At 33.5% G+C, this 23,613-nt stretch overlaps 4 protein-coding genes and 1 non-coding gene across 7 annotated transcripts in view; 3 read left to right on the forward strand and 2 right to left on the reverse strand.

Moving 5' to 3' along the window:
- LOC140811745 (uncharacterized) overlaps positions 1-23,613 on the forward strand; it is an 81,699-nt gene that overhangs the window by 57,048 nt on the left and 1,038 nt on the right. The window contains exons 2-3 of the mRNA XM_073169807.1: positions 22,755-22,918; positions 23,163-23,300. Of these exons, the coding sequence (XP_073025908.1) occupies positions 22,790-22,918; positions 23,163-23,300 (267 nt within the window). The 5' untranslated portion in view covers positions 22,755-22,789. The remainder of the gene's footprint in view (positions 1-22,754; positions 22,919-23,162; positions 23,301-23,613) is intronic.
- Positions 1,143-4,141, reverse strand: LOC140812121 (uncharacterized). Its single transcript, XM_073170322.1, has 2 exons — positions 3,706-4,141; positions 1,143-3,626 (listed from the first exon to the last, which is right to left on the reverse strand). The coding sequence occupies exons 1-2, from the start codon at positions 4,088-4,090 to the stop codon at positions 2,287-2,289; spliced, it is 1,725 nt and encodes a 574-aa protein (XP_073026423.1). The 5' UTR covers positions 4,091-4,141; the 3' UTR covers positions 1,143-2,286.
- On the forward strand, positions 7,377-12,468 carry LOC140811580 (protein IQ-DOMAIN 13-like). 3 transcript variants are annotated; one of them, XM_073169546.1, is made up of 7 exons: positions 7,377-7,715; positions 8,144-8,236; positions 8,581-8,678; positions 9,644-10,141; positions 10,497-10,736; positions 10,871-11,002; positions 11,580-12,468. In XM_073169546.1, exons 3-7 carry the CDS (start codon positions 8,604-8,606, stop codon positions 12,273-12,275), a joined length of 1,641 nt encoding a protein of 546 aa, XP_073025647.1. In that variant the 5' UTR covers positions 7,377-7,715; positions 8,144-8,236; positions 8,581-8,603; the 3' UTR covers positions 12,276-12,468. The 3 variants fall into 3 exon arrangements, with proteins under 3 accessions (XP_073025647.1, XP_073025645.1, XP_073025644.1); XM_073169544.1 differs by having other exon boundaries at positions 8,144-8,222; positions 8,578-8,678; XM_073169543.1 differs by lacking the exon at positions 8,144-8,236 and having other exon boundaries at positions 7,378-7,715.
- Positions 16,177-19,838, forward strand: LOC140811938 (stearoyl-[acyl-carrier-protein] 9-desaturase, chloroplastic). The gene is made up of 3 exons (XM_073170066.1): positions 16,177-16,432; positions 18,313-18,814; positions 18,950-19,838. Exons 1-3 carry the CDS (start codon positions 16,308-16,310, stop codon positions 19,508-19,510), a joined length of 1,188 nt encoding a protein of 395 aa, XP_073026167.1. The 5' UTR covers positions 16,177-16,307; the 3' UTR covers positions 19,511-19,838.
- Positions 21,205-21,327, reverse strand: LOC140813403 (small nucleolar RNA snoR86). Its single transcript, XR_012113938.1, has one exon. It is a non-coding gene; the product is annotated as a small nucleolar RNA snoR86 (small nucleolar RNA).

Consider the following 23,613-nt stretch of genomic DNA (forward strand, 5'->3'; position numbering starts at 1 on the left):
AAATAGCCTTGAGCTATCAAGATGTTTTTGATGTTTGCAGCAATAGCTCCAATATAACCATAGTCTTCCGTTAGGCAAGTTATTGCTCAGAAGAAATTCAAAGTCAGAATGAGGTTGAAACCAGTTCAAAACCGCCTCACATCGGCTGCTTCTTTCACTGCAGCAGACACTATGTCAATTTCTGAACTGTATTATTTTCCATCAATATCCATGTATCAGCTCAAATTTTTGTTTAGTGTGGGGGTCAAGAATTTAAAATACAGAAGCAGCGATGTTTCTACAGTGCCAGTGTACTGTAAAAGTAAAGGTACTAGACGGTTCAAATGTGGTATATATCTGAATAACATGCAAATGGAATTTTCAAAAAAATTAATTAATGGTGGTAAGATATACTTGAATAATGGTTTATAAAATTATGCCTAAGGGGTGCTCCAATATCTTTAATCACTCACCCAGATTACCCTAAGAAGTTGGCTAAAATGCAATGAACATTTTTCAATTACCTATGGTATCCAGAAGCTGAACCGGATGTAGACTCCCACCCAAAATATGAGTTATTATTAGTGTACCCGCCGCCTATAATATTTGGCACTGAGTATCAGAGTGTAAAGAACCTGCAATAAGAGTGTTGTCATATGCGGTCATATGAGGATATGCTTCACTTGGAGGACATTTATCTTCATCAAAAGCTGAGCATTGCTTGCAAAGACGGTCACTCTTCATATGTACTGTGCCATCAACAATGGCATCTTGAATAGTAATAAACATGATAAGTTTTAGACACAGAATAACACAGTAGCGATGCATGCCCACTTGTTTTAACTGATCTGATCAGATCATATATGGCCAACTGTATGACTTATATATGGTGCACTCCTGATCCCGGTTTTATTGATTCATTGGATGTTTTTGAAACAGTATTTTTCAAATTGATCAATTGCCAGAGCTGTATATGGCTGTCCGTTGTCTTTATTCATGACATTGAAGTTAACTACATTGAGATTCAGCATGTCTTGTCCTGATGTTACAAGAAAGATACCCATCTATGATATAAGATCAATTGTTTTTTTGTCTGTTTTAAAGTTGTGAGCAGCAGCAATAATATTTAAATTTGAAGTGCGTTTTACAAAACTATTGGTGCAACTAGGAAGAAAAAGATATTTAATTTTCATTTTTTGTTAGAATTCCAGACTACATTCACATTTGTCTAGTCTGAATACTGGAACCTAAGCACAAAATGGCAAATTCGATGTCCGTTGCAACAGAATATGTAATCCTCTTCTGAACTTAAGCGTGCGCCTCATTTTGTGCGATGGAATACTATACGGGTGTTCCACAAGTTGCACAGATTGAGAGAATCTGTATTTTGTGTTTTAGGGAGAGAAACTGAAGGAGAAATATAAACGAGATTTGTATTTTTTTATAAGTAATGTATTTCATCTCAATCAGATAATGATTCTCACTTATACTAAACGGGTGTTCCACAAGTTGGTCGCACACATTGAGAAAATCTGTATATTTTGTTTTAGGGAGAGAAACTAAAGGAGAAATATACACGAGATTTGTAATGTATTTCATCTCAATCAGATAATGATTCTCACTTATCCATGTAACTCTAATCCAATCCAAGTATTGATGTAATCTGGGACATGTTACAAACCCAATCAACATAATCCAACAATATACATGTCCCGATAATAAGTATTTCCACTGAGTTTAAATTACCCTTTTTCAGGAACATCGACTCACTGATACACTACATAAGACCCAGTTGTTTCTCATTTTGGCTCTATAAGACCCAGAACGGAATTCGTTACTAGTTTATCAGTTGATTTGGATGACACCTCAACAACCCACGATGATCCCCATTCGTACGTCGCCATGCTAAACGAGGAGATAAATTGTTTTTACTTGCAAACCAAACCTTGAAAAGTTCCAAAGGTGGAAAAAACAACCGCCAATATTACCATCGACCTTCTACTCTACTCTATTCGCGACCACATACTGCTCTTTTAATTAGCACATAGACGTGAAATCAGAGACAATGGAATTTGCAACTAAAAATGGCAACATCCAACTGGATATGTTTGCACCCCTTCGCCTTTTAATCTTACTATAGTCTTATTTATGCATAATAAAAATAAAACCAAACTAGTGTGTGACCTATATCTTGCTTTAAACTTGCAAACAAGTACTGAAAACAATTGGTCTCTTTTATACTAACTTTTGCAGTCTATAGCGATAACTGTAAAATTAAATTTCAGAAAGAAGTCAAACAACTTACTTCTATTTGTAACTATTTGATCTTAAACAAGTAATATCAGGGAAGTAGGACCAATCTGAATCGCCGGAAGTAAGTAACTGACCACCCCCGCTGGTGCATATGGATTCTGCACATGTATTAGTCCTACGTGGGGCCAACTTTTCCTTGCCTCTAGCAGAAACGGAGGGTTCATAATCAAGAACCACAGGAGGAGATAGATCACCATCATTCCCTATATTGGTTCCTTCATTTGTGCCAGATGCAATCCTCGAATAAGATCCTTTTATATCATTGTTAGCTTGGAGGTCATTTTCTTTATCATCCACGAGTTTAGCGTGTGTGCTAGTTGTTAGCTGTTGATCATAGATCTCATCACCGTCAATCTCTTCATCCGACGAAACACGGCAGCAATCAAATTCATCGAGCTCGAGATTTCTGCTACCATATATTACATCTCTCCATGATATCCTCATCCGGGATAGAGACAAATTCTCTATTGTAGAGTCAGAAATCCAAGAAGAAACAAAATCAACATTTTCTTGGGAAATAACTTTTGATATCGAATCATTTTTAGACTGAAAAAAATTTCTTCGATCAACCTCCACATTTGACCTTCCAACACACAACTCAGAGACTGAACCCGAGTTTGGAGTCTGAATGACTTTTGCACTGCTTAAAGAATTCATAAAAAATTCCGAATCATCCTCAATAATAGCTTTGCCGCAAGAAGAAGAAATCGGAGAAACAGCCAACAATGACTCATCCACTTCATTATTCCAAGGCCCCGAAAACTCCAGAAATTGAGCAGGAGAATGTGTAACGATCCCAGTTTTCTTAACATTCACCAAGCTACCCATACTAACACCAACACTGCAGCTAATAACATCATCCCAAACTGAATCTGTTGCATTTCCACACAATGCAGAAGGTGAAGATGACAAATCAAGTGCGGCTGAAGCATTATCATTTCGGATTGTAGATTGGTCTAAACTGATTCTTGAATAATTTCCCTGATCGTCATGCCAAGTTACTGAACCCTCCGCAAGCGGAGGAATTAAAGAATCGTGTAGATCATTGGCCTCATTCCATTCACCCTGAAAGAGATTCAACTTTTCACAACCTCTAAGACTGCCTCTACGCCTGCACTTTCTCTTATCAGTGACACCCGATAGAAGGTGCCCGGCGCCGTAACAAACAGGTAGTTCTGTAGACTGGGAAACAATATTCTTGTGGTCGGAAGGACATTGGATGTCTGGAGAGACTGAGGCCTCAACAGGAGGTGTTTTCACAGTAGGAGCTCCAAGATGATCAACTGTTCGTGAAAATGAATCCCCGAGCAGCCCATTTGTTTTTTCGTCGAATTCTAGAAAATATAAAGCAGACCCATCAGCTAAAATGTACATAAAAATTAGGTTTTTCCAGTGGTTTCATGGGTGTATTACCTGAGCAAGTCTCTTGCGAATTCTTCATTTTTGCCTGAAATTCTTTAGTCTTTTTCTTCAAATTATGCCCGGAATTCACCTCAACAGCAGAAAGCTTTGATCTTTGGCCACTTTTGGAGACGGGTTTTGCACATTTTCTCCCAGATCCCAACTCAGTGAGGCGAGGAGGCTGGTTTTTCTTGGATTTTTGCAAAATAGATTTTCTGGGCATCGCCGCCTTTGATGGAAGAGCTGAATCATTGGGTGTATTTCTCGCTGATTTGCCCGAAAAATCGGGCCTTTTGATTCTTGAAGAAGAGAGGTTTAAGCATTTCTTGGTATTAATCGGAATTGGTACATTGAGATCTTGGAGAGGACTTCTCCTCTCACGATTCCCCTTCTCCATTGTCTTCCGATGGAGAGCAATCCGTACTATGTACCGTTGATTTCAAAAACACTGATAATGTAGGTTTATACGGTTAATACTAAAGAAAAGTTATTTATATATGATATTGAGCCCGTTTGGTATCAAAAGTTTTTTGATTAAAAAAGTGTTTTTTTAAGTTGGCTTTTAAAAGTGATTTTTTAAGTAAAAGTTATGTTAATATTGTGTTTGGATGAATAGATAAAAAGCACTTTTTAAATTAATAAATGTGTTTGGATACATATCATTAAAGTGCTTCTTTAATGTTATTAAAAAAGCTAGTGAAAAAAGCTCTAAAATAGGACTTTTAAAAAAGCTCTAATTTCAACTTAAATAAGTGCTTTTTTAAGCACTAGAAGCCCACCCAAACAAGTTAAAAATTAAAAAAGCACTTTTTTTAAAAAAAAACACTTTTTTAATTGTAGATTCTTATACCAAACGGGCTCATTATATCGACAAACTCGTTGTGTGTTTATATAATATTTTTTATAATTAATTTGATTTATATTTAAATTAGGATCAAAATATAATTATAAGAAACAATGAAGGACTACGCGGGAATTTTGATATATAAATAAAAAATAAATTGAAAATTAAATGAATAAAAAAATGACCTCAATAAATATTGAACCTATAACCTACATTAAAATTTTAACATTTTATTAATATATATAATTATTAAAACAAAAAATGACATCATAATTAGTTACTCTGAGTGTCTCAAACTTAATAAGATAGTATAGATACTTAGTGTTTTGTGGCACACAATTCGGCTTTGATAATTTTTGTGTAAAAAATATTTATTATTTTATTATAATATGATATATATATATATATATATATATATATATATATATATATATATATGTGATTATATAAATGTATTGAGTTAGTTTAAACTTTTAAATAAATTAAAGATAAGTAGGAGAAAAATAGAAAAAAAATAGAAAGATGTACACAATTTACTAATAAACTCACATCAACAATGTTAATTAACAGATATTACGAAAGACAAAACTGTACAAAACTTTGTCATATATCAAAGTTAGTTAGTATAACCTACTCAAATTTAATAATATAGTGAATATATATAAAAAAATATTTGTAATGAAATTTATTATAAAAGCCGGACTTTGTCACACTTACAATTTAATTTCTTCAAGGTAAGAAGTTTTAGAGTGTTTCATTTTCAAGATTCAATTTTAGAGCGTTCTTCAAAATTTTATACATTTGATTGGTATTAAATCATTTTCTTCTTTTCTTTTCAAGTGACTGAGAATTTTACTACAGTCATCTTTTGTGTGCAAATTGGGTAGATTTTCAGTCTTAACATGGCAACTCACAATTATCTCAGTTGGATAAATCGCATTAGACAAACTCAAGATAAGTATCGGAAAAAGAAACCAAATTCATGATTATTTCGTCACCTGCTCATCTACCAAGGGGTGGTATTGAATCATATTCTTTTCGAAAAAATCCTTTACTAAATCATACTATTATTCTATATTAAAGTGGATGTCGATCACATATATTATGCATGCAAGGGACATAAATTTAGATTTTTTTAAAAAAATCTGAATTCATTTCCATTGTTCGTACATAGACACAATCCATTTCTCTGATTCTTGATATTACACGGTCGTTGGATCTCAAATTATGGTATATTTCTTTGTTTCCCGACTGTCCATTTCACTGCCTTGGATTTAAACTGGTCTAGGATTATTAAATGACAACCAAAACACAGACACATTAATTTACCAACTAAATTAATTGCTGATAAATTAGGAAATTTAAATAAATCTACCGGAAAAAAAGGGAAGATTCGATCCTGGGTGTGGGGGCAGTGTCCACACCCAGGATCAAAGGTTGAGATAATCCCATCATGGGGAAAAAAAAATTAAAAAAATAAAAAATTAGGCCAGAAAAAATTCTGGTCTTTGGATCTACCCTTGCAGGCAGTGCCTGTAAGGGTAGGGTGAAATAATCCGAAAAGAAGATGGTATTATTTAATATCCAAACGGCCATTCATCAATTGTCGCCAACAGGGGCGTTTTAAGACTTGGCTTTAAAAAAAATTGACGCACACACTTTGAGTATGTTTCACTCACTGTGATTATCATCGGAACCCGTGAACAGTGTATTTTCGAAGTTGATATTATTGAAGAAGCGCTCGTTAATAAGAGAATAAAATATGCAATTGATATAGTGAATTATCTTAAGAAAATAGATGAATGTTTCCAAATGCTCGTATTACCTGTAAAAATCTTATTAACTATCTTAATTACAACAGTACGCAGTTCTCAAAGTTAAAGTTCGTCAAAAAATTTCTCCAATCAACTATATTACAATAATTTTTGAAAAGATTAACTATATTATCAATACAAAAACAAAACAACATGATTATACAAACTCAATTAGTATTCATGACTTTAAAACTGTATGACGAGATATTTTCATAGTAATCATTTTGTACATATTTAATTATAATAAAATTATTTTTAATATTGTGTATTTGTTTGATTTTTTATATTATCTTTAGTGTATCGATTTAATTCGAAAAAATAATTATAAAACTAAAAAAAATATAAACACACGTCATTATTTAAAAACATTTTTTAAAAATTAAACTCTCTAAATAAATACTCACAGTCCAAATCGACTTATAAAATTTATGATCAATTGTTTTTTGGGCTGTCTCAGCCTTTACGATTACTATAGGCCCACAAATAATTAACATGGATCTTACCTGATTCGGTTCTTGATCACAAATTATTAATGATAATGATGCTTAAGATAATAATAATAATAATAATAATAAAGAAAGATGAACCAAACATAAACATTTGTTTAATAATGATAGTCTTCCATTTAAGCAAAGTTAGTTGGATTAATACTCCAAAAGCCATTGAGTGCAAGAATTGCCCACCTACTGCGTTCCATCATCCGGAAATTAATAATTTAAATGTCTATCATCATTAGTCATCATCATGATTGAGTAAAATAATATTCAAATTTCACTCAAATCTATATTTATTCTATTCCAAAAATAATTAAAACTATGTTTTTTTTTGTTTTAAAAAAGGACTGAATGATTTATCTGACAACACAGGCTTTTGTAGCATGCATTGTAATAATATAGGCGTACCTGACTAACAGTGATTGGCATTGCAAGTTTTTTTTTTTTTTTAATGTAATCTAATTTCCATAATTTACATTTAATTGATGTAAAAAGAGGAGAAGTTGTGGAAAGGCAAAAGGTTGAAGGTGGGTAGGGGAAAAGTAAATAAAGTTGCAATCTTTTGCAAGCAAGAATATGATTCAAAGTTGAACAGCAAAAGCACGCACTGGGACACACAGAGAGTTTGTTGAGGGTTGGCCAATTCTCAACCAAACAGGGCCTTAGAAAAAGAGGAGTTTTGTGAAAATCGTACGCTTGGAAAGAGTCTGGCTAGTGGGCTATAGAGAGAGAGAGTCTTGTGTCCATGCTTCCAGGTTTGTGTGTGTATGTATAGGCGGAGAGAGAAAGGGAGAGGGAGGGTGGCGACATAGTTTTCTTGGTGCAGCTTTCTTGAAGGCTCCTCCTGAAAGTTGCAGACATAGAGTTAAGGTAATTAATTATTATTTTTGGGAGTTTTACGCACATGATTTCTTGGGATTAGCGTGTTTTTTTTCCTCTGAGCAAAATTTTATTTTTTTTCCTACTTATTTTGGGATTTAGATTACTGGGTTTTTCTTCTTTCTTTTACCGAGTTTGTGAAAACTTTCAAGTGTTTGTGCTTGCAGATCAGTGTGATTTTGGTGAATTCCGTCTCTAAGTGGGGGTGGCTGTGGGGTTGAGTGCTTGAAATTTTTGTCCATTTGTTTTTGTTTTTTTTTTTTATTTATCTCAGGTTTTAAGTATCACGGAGGTTAATCTTTGATCTTTAAAAGCTCCATCTTTTTTTATTTTTGTTTTCTCGGTGCTTGTGTCATAAGCTCAATCCAGAAGATTAACTATTGTTTGTAAATTATAAATTTTTCCATCTACTTTTTTAGGAGAATTCGTCAGCTGCACAGTTCTGTCATAATATATGGAAGTTTTGAGCATATTTTTTAAAGAAAATTATACCTGATACATATGAAATTTTGGTACGTAATTTTTCAAGTTTTTGCCACATTTTTCCTTTATTTATTTATTTGAAAATCACGGATCTCGGGTCACTTAGCACGGATTTAGCAAGAAATATAATCCCCCCTTCACCCTTTTCAGTTCTTGAAGTTTTCATTTCAAATCTAATGAAATTTTAGTTCCTAGTTACCCGACATGTTGAAAAAAGAGGTTGGGAAGTTTTGAAAGTCCTTTTTTAAACTATACATGGTTGGTAGAGGATTAAATACCGACAGTGCAAATATGCCGTACACATAAAATATTTGAATTTTGAATACATGGAATTTGGCTAAACATTTTGGCCGGCCGTTCTGTTTTTCCTCAGGAGGAAAGAGTAATGCTGAGAGCATGGGAAAGAAGGGAAGCTGGTTTTCAGCCATCAAAAGGGTTTTCTCACATAATTCAAAGGAGAAGCTAACTGATGTAAGATATTCTAACAACTTCAATGATTGTTGAGGTTGGATCCTATCAGGATGCAACAATCGCGGCCCCTCGAATAAAATAATTTTAGAATTTTGTGTGTAAAATATTTGCTTCGACCTTAAAAAACCACCATCTCGACACAAATACTGAGTTCGCCCCTGAATTGAATGTGACTGTTTTATAACGAAAAGATCATGATCGAGTCCATGTGATTCTTGGCCATTAAGGGGCCGAAATTAGTTATAAATGCAAAAGACAGAAATAATTACCCATAACTAGCTTGTATCCTTCCATTTATGTCGAGGTTGCCACTCGGTCACAAATTTATAGGTTGTCAAGCAAAACTTTCCAATTTAACTTGGCATTTTATTTTTGTACCCCTTCCAACATTATGGTAATGATCAATAAGAAATTTGAAAGTCTGTCCTTGGGGTCCTGAATCCAGTCTGCTGTTAGTAATTCTTACCGAGCTGTAGAAAAAATGAAGTGTTTAATCATGTTAAGCTTTCATATTATACGGTCTAATTAGGACCTCCCTTGCTAATATTGTATTTATGGGCACAGCTTCTGATAATTTTTTGTTTATCCCTACTCCATGGATAGTAACACTGGTAATCTGCCACCCTGGTTCTGTTTAGCCCTCAACTTATTTATCTCCTCGGAAGTCTGATAGCTATTTGTTTCATTCTTTCTTGTAGTCAAATTTATGCCGATCTCCCATCCGAATAGAAATTACGTGTAATTTATATTATTCAGTCTCATGCTATAATTTATTTTTCTAAGCGAAGTTAAGTTTCAAAATCTTATCATACTCCACCTTCAATATTAGTCTTGTTGTACTATACTCCATAGTGGCTTTTTGTTTGGGATTTCAGCTGCCTTAGTGTTTGGTTCAATAATTATCATAACCGATATAATTAGAAACTTTTACCACTCTCAGTTATGGAGCTTGTACATTTGTCCAGGGATTAGATAAGAAAAGCACCAAGGAAAAAAAGAAAGGCAAAGGCATTCTAAGGCATGGCGAGACAAAATCATTCATCCCTTTATTCAGAGAGCCGAGTAGTATTGAGAAAATATTAGGGGAAGCGGATCAGTTGTTCATTAGGCATCCTACATCTTCTGAACAGCCAAAGCCTCCACCCATTGTACCTGGAAGGACAAATTCACCTAGGATCCTTTCTCCTCGAACTAATTCTCATCGAGCCTTGTCCCCTAAAACTAGCCCTCCACGAGTTTTTTCTCCAAGGGTCTCGTCTCCAAAGGTTCAATCGCCAAGGGCTGATTCTCCCAAGCTCGCACCGACAAGAGCTGTTACTTCGAGGGCTACTTCTTCAAAGGCTCCTCCTCCCAAGGTAACTCAAAGCCGGAAAGAAATTAGCCATGTGCGGAGGCCGGAACCAACTTCAAGAGACAAGCATCTTGCAGCCACTAAGATCCAGGCAGCATATAGAGGATACCTGGTAATCTTATGACCCAATACCTGTGTAGAGTGTTTAAAAAAACATTTGTGTGATCCAACCATTACTCATCTGTATTCATGGATTTTTTGTAAGTAGTCATATGGAGCATTATATTTAAAGTATTTTGACTTTGACAAACCTATGTTTTTTGTGGACATTGATCCAAGAATAGACAATGGGATCATGTTCATTAAACTTTATATGCAACTAAAATTTACTTCGGTTGCACTTAATTGTTTCTAGAGTTGAGGCTGCATTATTGTATATGTTGTTTTCACGATACTCACACCTTTCGTATCTTGATTCTTAAGCATATTTTGTGGTTGATGTATTGTGATATTTTTAAATTTTAAAGGCAAGGAGGAGTTTTAGAGCTTTGAAAGGTTTAGTGAGGCTTCAGGGGGTGGTGAGAGGCCAGAATGTGAAGAGACAGACGATGAATGCTATGAAACAAATGCAACTTTTGGTTAGGGTTCAAACACAAATTCATTCACGAAGGATCCAAATGTTGGAAAACCAGGCACTCCAGCTCCAAGCTTATAGGAACAACAAGGAAGCGGAAAGTACCCTAAGCAAATGGACCTTGAATCAAGAAGTAAGTTTTGTTGTACAATCTGTTTGTTCAGCCAGTATCTTCTCAAATTCTTGAAACACTTGCCATCATCTGCTCTAATTGACTGTAGCATCAATGTTTCTATAATCTGAAAGATGATATTTGTGTTATTTTAGTTTGAGAGTGGCCAGAATGAAGATTGGAATGATAGTGTGTTAACTAAAAAGGAAGTCGAAGCCAGGTCACAGAGAAAAGTGGAGGCAGTCATGAAAAGAGAGAGGGCCATGGCCTATGCATATTCTAACCAGGTATGGTCAAACTTCTTTACTTGGCCCTATTTACGGTTATCTGTCCTGAGCCAGTTTTCTGGCATACTTGGACCTTGGTGTCTTTCATGAGTGTGAGCGCTGAAAAGAAACATTTCAGTTTTCTTTTTTCCCCTCTTTTTGGTGTGGCTGGGAAGAATATATCCCATTAGCGCATTGTTGTGGCACAAAAAAACGGCGTGGAAGAAAAGGTTGCTTAAATAACTCGGAGATGGTAAATATATTTAACAGTGTAGGTTTGGCTTGGCTGCATATAGTCAGTCTAATTTATGCTAAACCATGCTTTTAATTCTCCTCGTGATATTTGAGATTGATTCTCTATGGCTCTTCAGACATGAATCTTCTTCAAAATACACAACCTAACTTGATAAAACGTGGCTACGGGCATAGATTCACTATATTAAAACGGATAGGTGTACTGCATATACCATAGAATAGTTTCATACAGCCAGACCACGTGTTATAAACTGGCCACTCCATGTTTTATGAATACGTTGAAACGAAATTGCAACTATATTTACTCATTTTATCATTCATCATAAAATCTCCTTATTTACAGTTGTGGAAATCTAATCCAAAATCAGTTCAAAGTCATCTGGACATCCGATCAAACGGATATCCCTGGTGGTGGAACTGGTTAGATCGGCAGCTCCCCGAATCGAGCAATTCTCAGAACCAAGCAACTCCGAAAAACTTTTCTTTTACCCCACCATGGCCTACTTCTGATTACAGAGCGAGCCCTCAACTTCTTGCTAGAAACTATCAAGAAAATCTCACACCAAGGTCATCAAGATCTGCAATCCCCCCTAGAGGGAAACAGTTTCAGACACCAGGTCGAACACCTCCACAGGCATTGGGTATCAAGTACTCTAAACCACGATTAAGCGCAGCTACTTCTGCTTTTGACATCCCATTAAAAGACGATGATAGCTTGATCAGTTGCCCTCCTTTTTCTGTTCCGAATTACATGACACCTACAGTATCGGCAAAGGCAAAAGTGAGAGCAAATAGCAATCCCAAGGATAGATCAATTCCTGGGACTCCAGGCAACGACTTCAAGAGACGGTTTTCTTTTCCTTTGACACCGAACATTGGCTCTTTCAAGTGGAATAAAGGGCTTAACAATGATGCTTCTTCTCAAAAGGGTGCGGAAAAACACCAGTCTCCGCATTTGTTAGGAGACGCCGTAAGCGTGGATTCAACTGTTTCTATGCCAGCTACAGTGGGACGAAAGCCCTTTAACAGATTTGTGTGATCTTGATTTCTGCTGTATCCTGATTGTTCTTTAACCTTTGTTTTGAGTTTTCTGAGATTCTTTTTACACTTTGTTGGATGTAAGAATGATTTATATGTTGGTTGCAGCTTTACTAATGTAAAATAATGAGAGGAAAAAACTGAAGGAGTTTATTGGTTTGATTAATGTAGATGATTCATATGATTGAAATTCTCACCAGAGTTTCAAGCTTGTGCTGTGCTGCTGGCTGCAATTTGAGTACGTTAAGAATGGGGTCAATAAAAAATATACGATTCATTTAAAATTTAATTAAATAAAAGGGATTTTGACTTTTTTAAATCGAGAAAAGGGAGTTGAATAGGTTAGTTAGATAAGATCATTAATTAGCTCGTTAAAAAAAATGAAAAGTGGGCCACTCTTCTACTTCTAATTTATTATATTTCTTTTAAAAAAATAAAAAAATGGAAGAGTGGGTCGCGAAGAGCACGACCCACGCGACCCACTCTTCTACTTCTATTTTTTTAAATAAATTTTTAAAAAAAAAATAAAAAAAATGAAGAGTACTTCTAATTTTTCAATTTTTTTTAAATAAAAAAATGAAGAGTGCTCGACCCTTTCTTTTAATTTTTTTTTATTTTTTACGTTTTTTAAATAAAAAAATAAAAAGAGTTGGTCGAGTGATAATGTTAGAGGTTTGGTTTAGGGTTTTGTTTAGGATTTAGGGTTTGGGTCGAGTTTGGGTCGAGATGGGTCGAGTGGGTAGAAATTTTTAATATTTTTGAGTTTTGATCATTTTATAATATATAATTCACTTTATATATGATTAGAATGTAAATATGTATAAAAAAATTTATTTGTGTAAACATTATTTATATGTTAATTTAAGTATGTTAGTTAAAAAATTAATAACAAGTAGAAGAATGTATCTCTTATTTTAACAATGTGGGTTGAATTTATACTCGACTAAAAATCTTAACAAATTTTATAATTCCACTAAAATTCATAACAAATTTTATAATAATAGAACTAAAAAAATTCATAACAAATTTCATTACATATTCACTTTAATGAATGTATATCGAAGCATATGAATAATGAAATTAATGTTTATTGTATATAAACATTAACAAATTTTATAATTCTACTAAAATTCTTAACAAATTTTATAATAATAAAACTAAAAATAATCATAACAAATTTCATTACATATTCACTTTAATGTAATGAATGTATGTCAAAGCATATGAAATTAAATTAATGTTTATTGTATGTAAACATTAACAAATTTTATAATTATACTAAAATTTTTAGCAAATTTATATATATATATATATATATATATATACCCATCTCTACCCACGCGACCCAACTTTGGTGGGGTGGGTCGCGTGGGTCGAGATTATATATATTTATATATATATATATATAATCTCGACCCACGCGACCCTACTTTGGTGGGTCGCGTGGGTCGAGTATAATCTCGACCCAATTTTGTGTCTCGGGTCAGTTTTGATTGAAATTGTTATAATCTTAGCACATAAAATTAAATTACCAAATTGAGTGTACTACACCAAATATTCTATCTCTTTCTCATTTAAAAATGACACAAGCTTCTTACAGATCTCAACGTATCTTGATCCTAAATTAACTTACATTCAAAAAATTGATTTCTTCCAAATTTAGCAGGAAAGTAAACATATAAGAAACAAAAAGATTATTAGTTATATAAATTTAAAACAAAACAAAGATTATTAATTATAAAAATTTAAAATTAATGGATCGTGTCACGAGCCATGTATCGTGAAATCTTCACGTCACGACTCTCGGGGTCGTGAACTCACGACCCTGGGTCGTGAAGCCCACAACACTGGGTCTTGTGCTTCACGACCCAAAGTTGGGTCGTGAAGCACTTGTGCTTCACTGTGAAGCACAAGTGCTTCACGACCCATGAAGACTTGTGCTTCACGTGAAGCACACACTTGTGCTTCACTGTGAAGCACTGCTTCACGACCCAACAAAGTGTTGGGTCGTGAAGCAGCACTTGTGCTTCACTGTGAAGCACAAGTGCTTCACGACCCATGGGTCGTGAAGCCTTGTGCTTCGCGACTCAGGGTCATGAAGCCGTGGGTCGTGATACATCTTTTGCTTTCACGATTCAGGGTGAATCTTTTCACTCTTTAGTCATGAACACTGATGAGATCCAATAAATTTTATATCTCAAAATATTTTTTTTTAATATATGGTTTTTTTTTTTTTGAATTTGTTGTTCGTGGTTAATTGTTAGCCAAAAAATGAGAGGATGAAAAATTAAGAAGAAAAATATTTTTTATGAAGATAAAAAATGAAATAAAATTTAAAATTGAGTCGGAAAAGATAGAAAAATTGAATCGAGTGAGTTTTTTTATTTAATTAAATTATAAATTTTATTATATATAAAATTAAAATACACTAATGAAAAAATTAGTTTTTAAAAAAATGTTAAACAAAGGATAAAAAAGTAAATTATATTCACTCCCTTTTTCTTAATAAACTCAAGCGTGACTCCCTTTTTCCTTATTTTCCCGTTAAGAATGTCCCATCTCACATGCATGCTTTGTATGTGTCTAAAAATATCATATTCTAAGAATTATTTTAATAGTTCATAGTAAAAATGCCTTTACATTTGTAATTTTATTACATGTAGTTTTATATTTTTTGTTAATATAATAACGAAAATATTTATAATACAGTAGTAAGATTAATAATCATGTCTTTTTGTAATTAATATTTATTGTTGTTACAAAAATAATATTAATAGTAATAATAATTATATTAAATATAATAGAAATTATATTAAATAATAATTTTTTAATAATTATTATTGAGGCATCCAATTTTTTTAAAAAATCAGCTTTCAAATAATTTATTTTGACAGTTTATCCTCTATTATTTTTAAAATGAGCTATCATAGATTTATGAGAAGTATTAGAAAAAAAAAATATTTTCTGAGAAAAGTCCGAATTCAATGATTTCACTATCAAAGATATAATATACATATTGAAATTTAAATATTTTTATGAGAAAATTTAGAAAAAAACATTATTAACTTTTTAGAGCATCCACATTAAATGACTTATCAAAGATTTATCAGAAATATTCGAGAAATTTAAGATTTTGAACTGAGAATCTGACGTGGCTGTTGTCAGAATAAAGTTTTAACCTCCAAGAAGGCTGCGGAATTTACATAAATACCCATGGATTGATCATTCATGCAAGTGCCAAGTGGAATGGTTATTCATGAATTTGGTGGCCATTTATTAAAACTAGACGTTGTGTGTTGGCAATTACTCCCCTCTTTTGGGTTAACGTGTAACTCAAACTACCTACAAATAAAATACTCTCACAAAATAAATAAATAAATATAAATATACACGTTTAGGAATTTACAATATTGCCCAGCCCCCTAATTTTTTAATATAATAATAGTTATTTTTAAAGAATATTCTAGCAGGCAAAATACTTGTTCTAAATTTGAACGACGGAACCCAAGAAACTCTTTGGACAGTTCGAATTTGATACAAATTTATATTTTTCGGAACTCTTTGGACAATTGAGGGATTAAAAGTATAAGATTTTTTTATTCTTTTTCTTGATTAACTAATCAAAGAAAGTTTAAGACGTCTCCAGTTTGTCATATATAACATAATATATGACACAATCTAACATAAAATACATTAATTCTTCATCATATCTGCTAATAATTTTTAATGTATTTGTATATTATATATAATTTTCTTGTCAGAATTAAGTTTTAATTTAAAACAAATTGTGAAAGATAATGGACGGAAAGGGTAAAGATGTCCTAAAACTAGGTGGGTTGGATTTTGTCACATTCGAAGATCACGTGAGAATTCCGCTAATGAATTGCTAAAGGCATCCCCCGTATGTCTCTCTTTCCTCGGTTGAGCTTTCGTGTCCTGTCCCACCTCTTCCCTTCTCTCTCACTCTGTCTCGCATTCTCCGATTCTCACTTTTCTGTGGAGGAAAAAGAAAGCTACCCAAAAATCCTCGAAAATGGCTTTGAAGCTGAATGCCATCAAGTGCCACCCTCAAAAGTACCCTTATTCCGCCCTTCCGCCGATTGCCAGCTTCAGATCTCCCAAGTTTTTCATGGCTTCCACTCTTAGCTCTGGTTCAAAGTATTAAGCTTGTCCCTTTTTCTGGTTTTTTAGTATTTCTTCTTTTCTTTCTGTGAATGCGTTTTACTCCTGGCGCGTTTTTTGGGGTTTCTTTTTCCTGCAAAGATTGGATTTTTAGCTGAAGTTCAATGATTTTCTTCCGGTTTTTGATCTGGGTATTTTTGGGTTTGGGTTTATCGTCTGATTTTACAAATTTTTTACTAATGGGTTTTGATGAAATGATGCATGGGATTCAATCAAAATCGTGCTACTCAGGTGGGCCATTCTTGGATTCTCTGAAAGCTTGTTTATGATTCTTGTTTCTGCTTTATAACAAGTCATTAATGGCTCATAAATTTGTAATAGTTTGTGCATGGGTTATTGGAACGTGGTAAACTTTCTCCGAAAACCTTTTTTTTTTTTGGATTTTAGCTTCCCCTGCAAAAGATTTGATTCCATATGCATTTAAAAGATTTCCTCAAGTCGGTATCTTCTTTATAGTTTTGTTGTGTGTTTTTTAATTCATTTATGTGTGTGTGGTTTTTTGTTTTAGTTTTGAGAAATGTGGAGTTTGAACCTTCCCCATTTTTGGGTCTCAGTTTTCCTTCCTTCCCCATTTAAATTTTAAATATTTTGAATTTCTTTTATGCATGCAAACATTTCATGGTCATGAAGGCAAATGTTGGTTTAATATTACTTAACTTGAGAATGTTGCTTGATAATCTAAATCTCTTATCCGATTGTAGCCTCTCCTTTTCTTTCAAATAAAAGTTTCTTCTGTCTCGTATTCCAATTTCCCTACCATCGATTGGATTCAGACATTATTTGAATAGCAGAGTCAGAAAATTGGGGCGAAACCAAACATCAACAGTGCTACTTGTCTGGATGTTGTTGAGTTGCATTTATTTCTAACCCTTCTATTATAATTTTAACCTTCGTGTCAATGATTATGAAAATAGTTTGATTTCACCAAAATTGAAATGATTTTAAATTTAAACTATATATATATGTTTCTTAAAAACCAAAATGTTAAAAATATGTTGCTCAAATATTAATTCTTTAATCCAAACACAATCACAACCTAGAAGATTTTTAGATATATTTGGTGTGTCCGACCTGCGTGAGAGTCGTGCACCTGTAGGTTATGTTTATTATTTACATGATCAATCAACATTTATCGGTGTCTTATTTTTTGTCATTTGTAGTTTTGATACTTATGCTGTCCGATATTCGAACTTTGACTGCGTGTTTGATGTGGACCATAGTCGTTAACAGCGCACAAGAATTGTGTTAAGGCACAAGGCACAGTGAGGCATTGTCTCTTCCTAGATATATGTCAATGTGTGCACGTTTTGCATAAAGTACGCTTTTTGATGAACTTAAATGGCTCAAGGTGCATTTTAATCGCTCATCGAGTAGGACGGTATATTTTAAGCGAAGTGTAATAAGCCTGCGCGCCTGGAGCATCAGTGCCCTTTTTTATTTTTAATAACTATGGCTTGGACAGTTTATCAGCAGCTCTATTTTAGCAAACAAAATGTTAATTCACTTTGAATGTTTTTCCTTGTAAGCATTTGTTTTCCTTATATGACATGCAATGCACCTCAAAACATGGTAAGCCAGAGAAATCATCAACCAAGACTTTAGAACAAAGTAGGTAAAGTATATTGCATTGTCTGGTGGGTCATCATCAAAAGGTGAATATGTTTTCGTAAATCATCAACCAAGAATTGGTAAATTCGAATTTACTTAATCTGATTTGGCAAAACTTTTGAAATCATGAATAGATCGATACGCAGATTCTATTTTTGATCGGATTGTCCTTCTGAGACACAAGAGAAAATTCTGTGTGGGAACATTTTTAAAAGAGTTTTCTTTATGCATGTTTGATTTTTTCGCAGGGAGATTACGGTCAAAAAGCCTTTCAATCCGCCACGTGAGGTTCATGTTCAAGTTACACACTCGATGCCACCTCAAAAGATTGAGCTTTTCAAATCCATGGAAGATTGGGCTGAGAATAATATACTGGTTCACCTTAAGCCAGTAGAGAAGTGTTGGCAACCTCAGGATTTCTTGCCCGATCCTGTTTCTGATGGATTTCATGATCAGGTCAAGGAATTAAGGGAAAGAGCAAAAGAACTTCCAGATGATTATTTTGTTGTTCTGATTGGAGACATGATCACGGAAGAAGCACTTCCAACGTACCAAACAATGCTTAATACCTTAGATGGTGTACGGGATGAAACAGGTGCGAGCCCAACTCCCTGGGCAATTTGGACGAGGGCGTGGACTGCTGAGGAAAATAGGCATGGAGACCTTCTAAATAAATATCTCTACCTATGTGGACGTGTAGACATGAGACAGATTGAGAAGACTATACAGTATCTGATCGGGTCAGGAATGGTGAGTCTTCCCCAATAGTCCCCCAATTATTTGGGTTCATATTGGCCATGGATACTGCGAATTTTATCTTTTACTGCGCTTTTCTTGTAGCTATTAACATAATGTATGCTTTCACGTGTTTCCCAACTTTCTCAGGACCCAAGGACAGAGAACAATCCATACCTTGGATTTATCTATACGTCCTTTCAAGAAAGGGCTACTTTTATCTCCCATGGAAACACTGCCCGACTTGCGAGGGAGCATGGGGACATGAAACTGGCTCAAATATGCGGTACCATTGCTGCAGATGAGAAGCGCCATGAGACTGCATACACCAAGATAACCGAGAAGCTATTTGAGATCGATCCAGATGGAACGGTGATGGCCTTTGCCGACATGATGAGGAAGAAGATATCTATGCCGGCCCACTTGATGTATGATGGCCGTGATGATAACCTTTTCGAACACTTTTCTGCCGTTGCTCAGAGACTCGGTGTCTACACAGCTAAAGACTACGCAGACATCCTGGAACACTTGGTCAACAGATGGAAAGTGGCAAGTATAACCGGACTTTCCGCAGAAGGGCAGAAAGCACAGGATTATGTATGTGGGTTGCCTCCAAGAATCCGAAGGCTAGAGGAACGAGCTCAAGGAAGGGCGAAGCAAGCATCGAAAATCCCATTTAGCTGGATATATGATCGAGAGGTACTGCTCTGAGCTCGACTACCGCATCTGGTTTGTGACTATTATTAGGAAAAATGAATTTTCAGTTTTGGTTCGTCTCGAGTTCCGATGCAACACCTTTGTGTGAAGGCTTATGTTTTGGGAGTGATTGTAGATACCAGTTTGTTGAATTCTATTACCTCTATAGGAGCAGTTGTGGTAACGATTCGATTCGGTTCATATCTTGTTTTCTCAGCGATTGATAAACAGCCAAACTCGAATATTTTCCTCTTTTTGCAATATAAGCAAGATTTGCATGTATGTATCGCTCCCGGGCCAGTATCAAATCATAATTATTCAGGACTGCATGTCCATTTTCTTTTACGATTTTTATTTTTCTTTTACGATTTTTATTTTTTGAATATATATATATATATATATATATATATATATATATATATATATATATATATATATATATATATATATATATATATATATTGTTCAAATGGGGCAATATTTGATAGCCGCTTACACTTTTTTCTTATGGCTATACAAGGACTAGTGATTGCTGAATTACGTTTTTGAACTCGGTTCTTTCAGATGAGATTTTTTTAAGCAACTTCTTAAAATTATTTTAATTAGGTAATAAAATGATGAAAACATTTATTTAATTTTAAGAAAATAAATCTTATGAGACTGTTAGAAAAATTTTCAGTTCGATTCGACTTTCAAATTAGATATATAACTTGAATTGTTTTTCTGTACGAACTAAGATATATGAGACTGTCCTGTAATTCTTATTTTAAAATTTTATTTATAAATAGACTCATGTTTTATATTTAAAATAAAAGTGCAGAACTTTATTAATGATTAACTTGAATTCACAATTATCGATATTTTTAAGTTATAATTGCATTAATTAATATGCCTCAACGTTAAAGATGATACATTAATTACTAAAGATATGTCCTACTCTATATATTATCGACTAAAAATCACAAAATTCTAAATTTCAAAACACCAAAATAAAATAAAATAATAATCGAAATCTATAATTTTAAAATTTTATAGATTTAGTAAAATTAGAATATTTAAAAATGATTATAATTATCGAAACAAAATGCAATTTGAATGTGAAAGATAGAAATGTGCTTTGAATGAAGGGGACATGGATAGATTATTTTAGAAGTCCATCCAAATAAATAATAATCTTTTAAGTTGAAGTTAAAACAATTTTTGATATTTTACAATTATAATTTATGTTTTTTAATATTTGTACTTTAATCAATTTTATAGAGTCATTAAATATTAATACTCATGAAACTCTTTAAAAATTTGTTTTTAATACTGCTAAATTTATGTAAAGTTTATTTATAAAACTCTATATTAATACCTAACAAATAATTAAAATATGTGAAATTATTTTTTTAATGAAATTTCTTAATTTTTTAAAGAGCGAATGATTTGTGAATTTTTTATTTTAATTCTACCGATAGCAGATTTCCTTCCTTCTCCCTCCTGTTACTCTTAATTGATGGTCTGAAATTTGTTTCCTCGGTAGAGGTGCGTTTGGAAGAAGGTAATTGGGTTTGAAAACAGATTCGAAGTTCTCTGATTTCAATTTACGATGTATTCAAGTCTTTAATCTCCATCCAATCACAACCTTAACTTTAAAAAACCCTATCTTGTGAAGTAAACATCAGGAATCTGGAAAAAAAGAAGAAGATAAAATTTTGATGAAAAAACATGTAGCGATTTGTTCGAGGCCATAATCAAAAGAGATCTGAAAGGCACGGAGAATCGCGGAATCTCGCCAACCTTCAATGCAAGTGATTCATCATTGATTCATAGAATCGACGCCCTTGCTCTGCAAATTGGCTCGTAAATTTAGCGAATCCAAACACTTCTAATTTCCAATATAAAATAACCGAACAGAGATTTGCTATAAAAAAAAAAAAAAAAAAACCAGAGAAAACTCCATAAAATGTAAAACGACAAGTCCTGGAATGAACAAGAACTTGCTGGTGGTGACATTTATAGCGAGGGGAGGACCGGAGACTAAAACCCTAGCCTTCAAAAAACAAATGGGCCAGGCCCAAGACAATATTTGAAAACCCAATCCCTTATAATTTAATTTATTTAAAGCCCCGAGAAAGAAAATACATAATAAAAAAATCACACTTGGTATTTTAGGCTGATGATATTTGGTATTTGGTGATATAGGTTATAATATAAAACTAATTAGTAATAGATGTAATTTTGTGTTTCAAAATGAAAAAAATGCCTATGAGCGTGAGTTATAGAAGAGCTGAAAGAAAATAGCTAAGTTTTGGAAGAGAGACGACAAAACTTCAAGCGAAATTCACAAGGTTCACGTTGAGATTTTTTTATGTTTTTATTCTTGATTATTATTTTCATGGATTTAAACATCGATTTATTTCTTTTTTAGCTTTTATGGAGTAATTTTCTTTTAACTAAGGTCATGGTAGGATTGAGGCGATACCATGTTTGCTAATTGATTTTAATTCAGTGAATATATTTATTGCTTCTAATAATTGATTAGTATTTGTTTATCATTGCATGTGAATAATATAACCAATTATTTGCATAGTTGTTGTTTGGTCTCGAACAGAAGGTTAGAGAATAAAGTTTTACTTCACAATATCAATCAACACATTGTTAAATCGTCTAAAAATAATATTCGATTTCAGTGTGCGATTTTATGTTAAAACTGAAATTTCAGAAATTTCAATACCAATCAATACATAGTTGAGTATGATACCCTCTTAAATTTGATTTATTCATCTACTTATCCCTCTGATCCAATTTGAGTTGTTTAATTTTATCAGTATTTTAGTTCAATTTGAATTTAGTTAATAATTTCAATCTCCCACTTAAATTAATTTGTCTATATTAACTTTTTTTAATAATAAATTTACTAATAATTAATCATCGATATGTGAGAATAACTCCAAATTTAAATTTGATTTATTATAATTTGACCTAGTGTGCTTGTTTGCCATCGGGTTGTATTTTGAATTTTATATAATATTTTTAATTTAATTTTTTCATGACACCATTTATATAATATTTTCAATTTTAATTTATTTGTATCTAAAATAATATCTGTTATTACTCAAAACCGAAAATCGAACCGTTGTAGAATAAAATCGGACCAAACCGGCCATTATCCACCCTTAATCGCATGAATATTTTAATAATACACAAAATCTTTTGCAAATACCCCTCAGCAAGCAATTCTCCGCCTTAAACCCCCGAGAAAAGAGAAGGAGCTAAATCCCTAAAACCCCAATCCTACCTCTCCCAGGAATGGATTACATAGCCGCAGCTGAAGAGAGATTGGTCAACGAAAGATTGAGGCAGAAGCTCAATGAAGTTAACACCGCTGCGCAATCACATCTCTCCGGTGTACAGGATCACATCGAATTCACCCTCCAGGTTTTTCTAGAGGACGTGACTTTATTTTTATTTTTCCCTTTTGGTGTCAAGATGTGGTTCTAAGGATTTTATCTGAAAATTGGTTTCAAAAGGCATGATTTTTAATCTAGTGCGGACGGTTTTGGGAAAATAGCTGAAATTGGATGTAAAGGGTTATGTGATGTTATAGTATGGATTTTGAATATCTTCGAAAATTTTGAATTTTCAAACATACTATATGTGCTTGATTGTTTTGGGTTTGCAGCAAGCCTACTTTAAGTGTGCACACGAGTGTTTCGACAGGAGGAAGAATAAAGAAGAAATCGGTAACTGTGTAGAGCATTGCAGTGCTCCTGTTATCAACGCACAGAATCTTGTTGAAAATGAGATGGCCAACTTTCAAGTAAGTCTTTCATTCTCTTTTGATTTGTTCCATGGTAAATGAATTAGAATCACAGATGTTTGTTTTTTGATTTCGGGTTTTATACTTAAATATGGAAATAGGGCCTCCATTTTCTGAGGGAGAGATTTCTCTTTGTTCATCTTTAATCGGGTCCAGTTTGTATTTCTCTTTGCTGGACATGAAGCATAGGTTTCTTATTTTGTTGTTGCAATTTTTGGTTATGAATTTCAGGGCACTGGATCTGTCGATTGGCTTTCATGTGTATCAGAATCTTCATGATTTATGAACGTGGACATGAATGGTGCTTGCATGT

The sequence above is a fragment of the Primulina eburnea genome, chromosome 14, assembly GCF_022965805.1.
Source record: "Primulina eburnea isolate SZY01 chromosome 14, ASM2296580v1, whole genome shotgun sequence".
Taxonomy (NCBI): domain Eukaryota; kingdom Viridiplantae; phylum Streptophyta; class Magnoliopsida; order Lamiales; family Gesneriaceae; genus Primulina; species Primulina eburnea.